The sequence below is a fragment of the Gavialis gangeticus genome, unplaced genomic scaffold (assembly GCF_001723915.1).
Source record: "Gavialis gangeticus isolate Ggan-Ray unplaced genomic scaffold, GavGan_comp1, whole genome shotgun sequence".
NCBI classification, from domain to species: domain Eukaryota; kingdom Metazoa; phylum Chordata; order Crocodylia; family Gavialidae; genus Gavialis; species Gavialis gangeticus.
Genome location: NW_017729031.1, coordinates 82870526 through 82880972, shown reverse-complemented (window position 1 = coordinate 82880972; position 10447 = coordinate 82870526). Strand labels below are relative to the sequence as shown.

At 40.3% G+C, this 10447-nt stretch overlaps 1 protein-coding gene across 3 annotated transcripts in view; it reads right to left on the bottom strand.

Annotated features, from left to right (window-relative positions):
- Positions 1–2763: 2763 nt before the first annotated feature.
- The window catches only part of CASP10 (caspase 10), a 38369-nt gene continuing 30685 nt past the window's right edge, over positions 2764–10447 (bottom strand). For 2 of the 3 annotated variants that reach the window (XM_019523206.1, XM_019523205.1), the window contains exons 8-11: positions 8523–8611; positions 6702–6816; positions 3812–4316; positions 2764–2950 (exon numbers count right to left, since the gene is read on the bottom strand). In XM_019523206.1, coding sequence (XP_019378751.1) covers positions 2791–2950; positions 3812–4316; positions 6702–6816; positions 8523–8611 — 869 coding nt within the window. In that variant the 3' untranslated portion in view covers positions 2764–2790. The remainder of the gene's footprint in view (positions 2951–3811; positions 4317–6701; positions 6817–8522; positions 8612–10447) is intronic. The other variant, XM_019523207.1, reaches the window with a different exon arrangement.

The window sequence follows — 10447 nt, the reverse complement described above, 5'->3', positions numbered from 1 at the left end:
CATAGCTTAAAACATAGGCTGATGTCACTTGGCTAGCAAAAATAGCAGAATAGAGCAACTGAGAAAATCTAACCCCCCTCCCCTCCAAATAAACATGTATAACAAAACAGCATGTTGTGGTCGCAGTATAATTGGCACAATGGATTCCGGTTACAAACCACCTTTACCAAGAGAGTTCCTAGCCAGGAGTTTAAACTTGGACAGATAAGGCACATCCAGACGAGTGTATACATGTGATCTGCAGTTCCTCAAAACTGTCTGAGGCACGCAAACTGCATGCAGCACACATGCAACTATTTGCTGTGCTGCAAATTTGCAGTGTAGTGCCAAAATTTGATACTAGGAACTCCCAGTATCAAAAGAACCTGCTGCAAAAAAAAAAAGCAGCGTGCTGCACACTCTAGGAATGTGCACTGGAGCAACTGGAGGCTGGGTCCTGCCAGACAGAACATCTCCACTGCTTTAGGTGTCCCCCAGCTTCTGCAGCATGCCGGGAGCTAGGAGGAATGGGGAAACAGCAGTTTCTTTGAAGTGGGACATTTTGCCCCACAGCAAACCCCACGTGCAGGGGCATGCACGGTGGCAAAAAGCAGTGGCACAAATTTGTGCTGCTGCTATTTGTGCCCCAGCAAGTGCAAGCCCATGCATATGAGGATGTGCTGATAAGGTTTCATTTTAGGGCTCAAAACCTGTGAGGCTTCAAAAAACAAACAAACAAACAAAAAAAAAAATAGTACATAACCCAACAATATACTAAAAACTCAAACACTGAGCCAGAAACAAAGGGCAAATTAATGCAAACCACTTATGGATAGGAGGCAATTCTGCTGTGAGTATAACAAAGAAACAGAGGGATTTGCAAAATAACTCATTTCCAAATGAGCTGTAGTTGATTTGAGTGCTTGCAATTACCTCACCATAAACAGAAACTAAGCTAGGGTTTCGTTCACATTGCAGGGGAGATTATTTTTCTTGGGAATGATGTTCTGGATTATAAAGAACTGTGCTACTAAAAGTACACATCACAGATTTTATTAAAACGAGAGAACTTTATTATAAATTTGCTGGAGGGTGATGACCTAACGGCCTCAACAACAAGTTTAAAATAGTAGGCATGCCTAGAATTATAGGCTTAAATCCCAGTAGCATCCATTTGGCACTTCTGCCTTTGAGGTAGAGAAGAGATAATCCCTACAGTGCCCTGTGTTGGCATCTATCTAAAAAAAAGCCTTGTTTGCTGAACATACACATTAAAGACTACTGCCCATTTTGTAGGAGTAAGAGATTGCCTTATTCACCTGTATCAGAATTTCCCTTACTCCATTGTTATACAGTTAAACAGTTATACCCAGTAAACAACAATTGGCTGCCTCTCACTGATAAGATAGTCCTACCCCAGTGCTGTCTGCAAAATGCTTTGGGATTCTTTGAGTGAGAAAGGTAATCAAATGTAAATTAATCATTACCATCTACAACTGGGTTACACTATGAGCATGCTAGCATTCCCAGACCAAAAAAAAAGTAAAAAGACTTTCAAGTAGTCAATCAGCATGAGAGATTAGCCTGAATTCCAATTCTGATTTCATGGCACAATCCTACATGGACGATTTTGCAGACTCCCATTAATTAATTGAAAAATAAATGCCATGTAGGTACTGCCCATTTTCTGCGTACTCATATGTGTGGAACCATTTCTAAATAATGGGAAAAAGAATCCTTGCAAACTTAAAAATAAAAGCTAATCACCTTGATACATCCACAGCACTGTTAATTGTCCCATCTGATAATGAACTTTTCTTCACCACAGCAATAAGGTAAATGACAATCAAAGAGCTGTCTTCATGCAGGAGGCAACAGTGGAGATGTTGCATTTTTTAAATGATTTGATTTGGCACAATGTATACCAAACCAAGCATGTACCACATATATGGCAACCAAAGTGCACTTTGGGATTAATAACTGCTTTAAATGAAGAATCAAGTTGCTCCTCAGTGGGCATGTCTACATGTTCATTAATGCGCCATAATTATGATGCATTAAGTTTAGTGCCTATAATAACAGGTCCTAACATAATATGCTGTAATCGGTGCTACTGAGCATTAGCACAAATGAGCGCTTTTTTGGTGATGCTTAATGCTCACTGGACTAATTACTGCCCATTAGTGTGGTTTTTGCTAGCCATGCTAACGCAGAATAGAATTAGTCCAACAGGTATTAAGTGTCTGGTGTAGACACGTCCAGTGTCATTTAGACTTGAGATGGCAAAGACTCATGTTCCCTTGACATTACAGGCTCTCTCACCCCCACCCCCAAGGAGTACATTTACTGATGTTTTGTCCATTCTGGTTTTGGAGACTCCTACACAGAATAACACAGCTCACTAGCAGAATCTCAGATTATTAAAGTACTGAAGAAAAAAAAAAGGATAGGACTAAAATAGATAATTTACACCACTCCATTTTGGATACTGAAAGTCATGGTTATCTGTTGTGCCCACAATAACTGTCATGCACACACTGCTCTTCCAGAAACCTACAAATGCTTGCAAAAGTCTTCATGCCAGCCTTATACCAATAAGAGCCCAGTGCCACTCCAGGAAACAGCCACGGTGAGCAGCTGCAGCAGGGCTACAGCCATTGCACCTCCTGAAGCTCCAAACGTTAGCATGTTCCAGAAGACCTCACCTTGAGAGGTAGCAAGTTGCGAGGCTGATGAGGTCAGACTTTTCCAGGAACTGGACTTAATTGTATCCAAGACAAAATGTGATTGTAAAAGAAAAGGAAAACTTTATTACTGCTGTGATGGGGGAGGATTTTTAGGTACTGGGAATATCAGTTTCTTTCTCAAGGTGTAGGCTGGCTGGGGCATTTGCTTCTTTGTTCCAAAGTTGTCTGCACGTTTGCTCACATCTTCATTGACTTCTGTAAGAATGGACAAGATATCTTCACCCCTACCAACAGAGAGAAGAAAATATCTCTAGTTATTCAGTCAGAGTGCTGCCATGAAGCCTGATCCACAGAAACAAAACCAAAAGCACAGAAGAAATACTGCATTCTTACACAACATGAAGCACGCTCATGCCCCACATCATCTGTACCTAAATCACACACAGAATAGTTAATACATTCCTGCTGCATTTGTGGGACCAACAGACTGTCAGGGCATGTCTACCCTAACTGATGCCTGGAGCCTGTAGCAAAGAAAGTGGGAGTGCCATAGTGAAACATAACTCACAACGCATGTAGGTACTACAGCCCAGAAGGTGAGGTGAGGGGAGTGATGTGCTGGGCATGTACCAGCAAGTTCTGTATCTCAGTTATGTTAACTTTCACAAAGGCCAGGCCACACTAAGGGTCTAAACTACATCTTTTTAGACATGAAGCATATACATATGCACATACAGTTCCTAGCCTGTTCTTTGGAAGGTGTAGACATGCTTTCAAATGCTGTAACAAACCAAATACTTATGTGAACCCACTCATGATGGTGATGGCTCTGTTCAAATAGTCTGAAGTGGCTGGCATTCAGTTTTGGGAAAACCAAACTCCAAACTCAGTCTGGTTTAGGTTCAGATTCTCTCTCTCTCGCCTTGACCCTGGAAATATTTATGTAAATTTACAGGGGCAAACTAAATAAGATGACCAATATTAAATTTGTACCAGCTTAATTAATTGGTACAAGTTTGTGGGGGAAGGAATCTTTAACTCAGGCAGGCCTTTGGTGAGTAAGAATTCAGTCACTCCTATTTAGTAATAAATATGCATCTGCATTACCAAAAAATTATCACCCTCCAACAATATGGAAGTATTACCTTGGCACCAATTGCTGCAACTTACTGCAGAGGGCTTGAATGTACCAAGTACCCTGCTGTATATGCCGGAAAGAGGCATAACCATCAACTGTCGCCATGCCAAGGAGGAAATCAGCTTCTTCTGGAATGCTTTCAGAGGGGGAGACTGTCTGTTGTGCAGGAAGCAAGTCAGGATTTTGTGCATCTGCTTCAAGGTAGACAGCACGTTGGATCTGTTTACCCTGACAGGCTTGGATAAAAAACAATTTTGGTTTTTCAGCCAGTTGTGGACATTGGCTAGCTGTGAAGTAAGATGTGATTGTGCGGATCGGTACTTTTAACTCATCTGTCCCATAGATTATTCCCGACTCTCCGTGAGATAGAATGCAGCAAATAAAACAGTCCCTGCTCTTGTGATCATTTGAGAGCTTCCATTCCTCCATGAGTGCTTTCATTTGTTCTGAAGTCTGATCCTTGTACATTTTCACATCCAAGCCAAGCCATGTAAAAACTCGCTTTAGTTCCTCTGTCATTAAAGAGAGATGGAGAGAAAAGGAAAAGGTGGGCAAAAGGAACCATAATATAAAATTACCATGCAAATGAAGCTGAAGAGTTACAAGCTTCACATCAGGCTTCTCCTGTAGTCTACCTATGCACTAGAGTATACAAAAGATTTGATAAGGTAATCAGAGCACCAGACAGTTACAATCATAAGGTCCAAGACATCCTTCACTTATTTAGAGCAAAACTTTAGAAAGCAAGGTCAGAGGCCTCCATGTTGTTTGGTAGGGTGTGTGTATAGTACAATTTTACAAATAAAAATGGTATTGTTTATAGGCACTATGTGACCTTTGCAGAATTTAATACTGGATTTCTTGCCTGGTAGAACACTGCCAATTCATCTTACAGGTAACCCTGCTTAATGTGGTTTTGCCTAGCACTATTTTGCCATAACGCTCATTTCAAATTGATACCTGATTTCACTTAGGGCTCAGCAAGTTTTGTTATAACACTCACGGTTGCCATCTTGGGTCATTAAAAAAAACTTGCGGTTGCCATCTTGGGTCATCAAATACTTCTGGTTTTGTTTAACACTTGGTTTTTCAGGAACCAATTAAGAGCACTAAGTGGGGGCTGCCTGTAGCGATTGGAAAAATCATGGAATTTTTCTGAATTGGTTACATTAGGAGATTCAGTGAACAAAACACAGACAAACACGAAGAAAATAAGGATAGTTCACTGATAAAGATTGTTTAATTTTAGTTCTCAATATGTACCTCAGGATATACTACAGAACCTACTGCAATAGGAGAGAATCCTGAGTGTTTAAAGCTTTCTCTGCTATTGGTATTTCCTACCAAGTAGGGAAGACTACCTCTATGAGGGAATTATGAAACGTGTATTAGTGAGAGTCTGCAATATATTTTATAGAAAATAATGGTGAGGGTCAACTGACAACACTATGAAGTGAAATTCTTTCAGATTTATTTGTTCCCTTTTTCTATCAAGATGATACATTAAATCGTTAAAAGCGTTAAACCAGTTTAAAAACCCATACATGAAACTGATTTTTAAAAATTTCCCACAAGAGTAATGGAATTCATTCTTTGTTATGCTTAAAGCATAGAAACAGAATTACATACGAAGAGACTGTATTGTGGTCGTTTTGCCTTTGACCAAGATTTGACCCTGAAATGAACTAGATATAAATACAGAGAAAACCCTGCTTTTGCTTTATTTTTTCAAATTCTTGTGCTCTCCAATTGTGACCGAGATTTTATGCCAGCATCCTGTATTGTATACTAAGAATTCAATACAACTACACAATCTTTACTGAAGACCATTCCTGTTCATCTGTTTAGTCAGATTTTTTTTTTTGCTATTTTAAATTAAAATACAAAGCAGTGAGAGACACTTTTCAGCTGCAATTTTTAGCTAAGTCAGAGGAAAGCATTAATTTTAAATTAGTGTTCTATGAATACCATTTCTTGCTAGAGTATTTTTTTTTTATTCTCTTATTTTTTAATCAGGGGCCTAATTCTGATTTTTCTTGTCCCAGTGTTAGATCAGGAATAGATGCATTGATGTCAATGTGTTTACACAAAAATAAGACAAGATCAAATTCCAGCCACAATTTGGGTGCATATGTTTTCATGGTTTTGGAACACAAACAGCAAAATATGCAGTTTGTAACTAAAGAGCTCTGCATATTAAACTTATCTGACAAAAGTGAAAGCACAGCTTCAACTGAAATGTTTGTAGTCTGTGGCTAGCTAAATATATTATGCCTCTACAAATAAGAGGTCAAACTATTAACAAATTGCATACAAAGGAGCTGTCACACTTAATGCAGTAGTGGCTAGTAATGCTGTAAGAAGGTTATCTAACAGTGACAGTAGACCTCTGATAAGCTAAATATAATCTCAAGTTTTAAGATGAATGTTCTGTTGGAAATGCAGTTTGGCTTCACTAGTTAAAGATACCACTGTATACTCATCTTTGTTTAGTGATTCTGTTTACTTTTCTACTTAGAATACAAGTAGGGTTGAGTAGCCAAATCTCACAAGTCGCATTATTTGACTTTTATGAAAACAGTAGACTACACAAGGCACAGCCAAAAGCAGAGAGATGTAGTTAGCCATGTTAGTCTGAAGTCAAGTAGAAAGCAGGATAGATTTGTATCAGAGAGACTAACTAAAGTATTTTTTTATAGCACAAGCATATGTGAGCTGAAGCATCTGATGACAGGAAATCTACCCTGTGTTCTACTTGACTTCAGACTAACATGGCCACCTCTCTCTGCTTATCATTATGTCATTAAACCAAGAGCAAATACAACAGCGAGGAGCAGTGGAACAATTAAAAGGGGTACAGCAAAACCTGAATGAAAATTTTAACAGAAGTAACTTACCAGCATCTTTACCAGAGCCTTTTCTCTCTGTCAGAGTCCCAGAAAAAACAGAATTATTAATAATGACGCAATATCCTCTATGTAGTCCATCCATGTTATAGGTCATCATCAGCTTCTACAGATAAAGAGACGGAAAACAAGTTGCCAGTGACTCTAAGTTTACACTCATTTGAGCAAGAAGAGCACTGAGTTCTTTCAACTGCTAGAAGCTGCACTATTCCTAGAGCAGCACAGACACTTGATATTGTTGTGATGCACATGTAGCTTTGGTATAACAACTTCTAGGAACCAAAGCAGAAGCAACAGTTGCTCCCATAATCCCCATTCATGCTACAGGTAAGTGGACAGGAGGGAAACTCCATGTTGATCAAGTGGTATAAGGAGCAAGAGAACCTGCAAACGGTTCCCATGAAGGTACCAAACAACTGAGAACAGCCCAGTCCTTCCACACTGAAAAGTGAATTCTTCAGGTTATTGACGAGGAAAAAAACATGCTTCATAGCTCCTGTAGGTTTAGTTCATTTTACCCACAAGCTGGACCACCCTTCCATTCCAGGACCTGTCTGAAATTGAAGTAAAGTATAAAGGAAATGCCTCTGGAGAGGAGAGGTTGTCTAGAGAACCCTGGTCTTTGGGTAATTTAGACCTCCAGCTGGCAGAAACTGGGATTAAGCAGGGTAGACATGTACCTTGAAGACTAACTAAATAAGATGCATATAGAGTAGAAGGTTTTGTGACCTGAAGCACTTCATCAGATTCTGGAATAACCTGTAGTTTGCAGGAACTGACAGAAGACAGCAAGACAGATCATTAATCAGAGACCAGTAATGTGTTCTGGTAAGAAAAGCGAAGTGAGAGCTTTCTTCCATTTTTATGATAATTTTTCTTGCATTCTATTTATCTAACTCAGTTAGGTTTGTTTATATGATTCATCTTAAATTGCATAGTTCCTGTCATCACTTCTATTCTTACTTGTATAATAAATATTTTGCTTATTTTATTTACCTTACTGATTGCCTATGGTAAAGGTGATATTCAGAGCAATTGATAATTGCAGGCTTGCCTCTTTGCCAAAATGAGGGATCCTATAACTTTATACAAACCAAAGGGAATTTCCCATAAAATGGCACACTTATACTACAGCTGCAAGGCCTGGACTGGGGCAAATGGAACACAGGTTGACTTGTGTAACAAGTTATCTCAGGGCAAATCTCAGTGTGCTCTCAGTGAACAAGCAGCAGAATACTGAGAGAAGCATGGAGCTGAGGGACATCCCAATATCTTGGCACTACAGGAACACACCTGGATTATTATACTTCCTCTGTGCCAGGTGCCCTTTTCTGACTCCCTGGCTGGGACTCTATGTGTACGCCTTTACTTCTCTGCCAGGGGCTGTGGAACATCTTTCTTCCCCTTTCTGTCTTCCATCCAACATTATTATAACCCAGATAAATAAAATCATTCAAAAAGTGGATGCATTCCCCTGTCGAATGCTATTGGGAAGATGAGCAGGAATACCATTATGTGAGAAGGTATTAAATGGGTGACAAACTGGTTGATCTTGAGACAACTGCAGAGGTGCTCAAATCAAAGTCTATGTTAAGGAGATGGTAAAGAGCTCTATGCGTCTTCCTCTTCCATTTCTCCCCTATCACTAGGATCCTGGCCATAGATGTCTACTATTCCCTTAAATGTTAGAATTAATCAGGAGCTCTGTTCAAAAGTTATCACATGACACAAAGACAGCCAGGGAAATGCCATTAAGTTGAGTGTAAGTACTTTGCAAGTTCAGGCAACTACAGTCAGGAGAGTATCTCAAACCTCTGTTTTATTTTCCAAGTTGCAGATTCTTGTGGGGTCTTCCAAGTTCAGGTTAGAGATGCCTTGTGTAATATTTACTGCTTTGTCATCTAGAAAAAAAGAAGATATTTAGGGGTGAAATTACTAATTTGGGGAAGCACAGAAAAGCTGAGCAAGGCTAGAATGTAGCAGGTCTTGTATGTACTGAACTACAATTGCACTATAATAAAATGCTGTGTACAAAATGTCACGGTCCTACAGAAGATTTGTATGTATTCTAGGTCAGATCCATCACACGCACTTTAGGGATAAAAATAAGATTTTTGTTCTTATTAGTATCATAGAATCAACACAGCTGTGGCAGAGGAAGACTACTGGGATTTAGCTCATTGAACCGAGGGAATTTTTTTTATTAGTCAGGGCTCAACAGTGTTATAAATGGATCCCAAGACATGGCTGAAGTTGCAGTAGGCAAATACTTGATTCCAATTACACTGTACTTACTAGCTGATGTAGTAGTAGGGGTTCAAAGAGCTGGAGGTTGGAAAAAAATTTGTTTAAAAACTTGTGAAGTGAGGCTATGCTTTATACTACAAAAGTGGTTGCTATATCATTTAGAGCTACCCATGCTAGCTTTAACCTAACTAGCCCAGCATCTGTACTAATATAGAGTACAAACAGCAGTCTAACTGTAGCACTGGGAAGCACAGCAGAATAAGAGTTTATGTTGAGCCCCATGCTTGTACTACAGCTAAAGTGCTACCAATACTAGAGCTAGCTGATTTAAAGCTAGGTCAGCAATGTACATCTAGTCTGAGAGGCAAATGTGTAATCCTAGAGTCATTTATACAGTACCACTTTGCAAAACTAAACCAGACTTTAGAAGAAAAACCAATGTAACCACATTTACTTGAGTGAAAGATACACGGGTTTCCTGCTGTACCACCACTGTATCATTTACATAATCCTGTGGCTTGAATTGATCCTTCAGTGTTTAATGACCTCCACCACCCCTACTTCCTGACTCCCTTTTAATTGAGAAGGTTGATCTACTGCAATTCCCCACAGGAGGCAACCATAGCATATGCAATGCCCTTCCCCCCTCACAAGTGACTGGAGTATTGTAGCTTGGATCAGGAACTTTTTTTTTTTTAATTAAGCGGCAGATAGAAGAACTGAGTATGGGATAGCCTTCCTAAGGAGAGCAGGTGAAGGCCTTCTGGTAAGATTAGGTGAGGGGGAATGGGAATGAAGACATGAGACTGGCAAATCTCCCTACCTCTACACCAGGGATGCCCAATTTAAATTGGACCATGGACAGACCCAGTGCTGACAGCAGCCTGATCTATCACACAGGGCCACATCACCTGACCCATGGAGTTCCCCACAGGGCTGGAAACTTAGTAACAGGGGGAGCAGTGCCAATTAATGCTACCACTACTCCCCTAAAACTATGTATCTGAACTTGTGGGGAGCACCATGGACTAGGGCATGGCTCCACAGACAGATACAGACCCTGGGCCATAGGCTGAGCATCATAGATTCATAGACATTAGGGCTGGAAGGGACCTCAGAAGATCATCACGTCCAGTCTCCCACCCAAAGGGCAGGAAGTCAGCTGGGGTCATAGGATCCCAGCAAGATAAGCATCCAATTTGCTCTTGAAGGTGTTCAATGTAGGTGCTTGAACCACCTCCGATGGCAGGCTGTTCCAGACCTTGGGGGCTCGGACAGTAAAGAAATTCTTCCTTATGTCTACCCTGAAATGGTCTTGTAGGAGTTTATGACCGTTTGACCTCATCATCCTTGGAGCGTTCTGGTGAACAAACGTTCCCCCAGATCCTGGTGGTCACCCCTGATAAACTTATAGGTGGCCATCAGATTACCCCTGAGCCTGCGCTTTTCCAGGCTAAAGAGCCCCATGGCTCTCAGCCTGTCATCGTAAG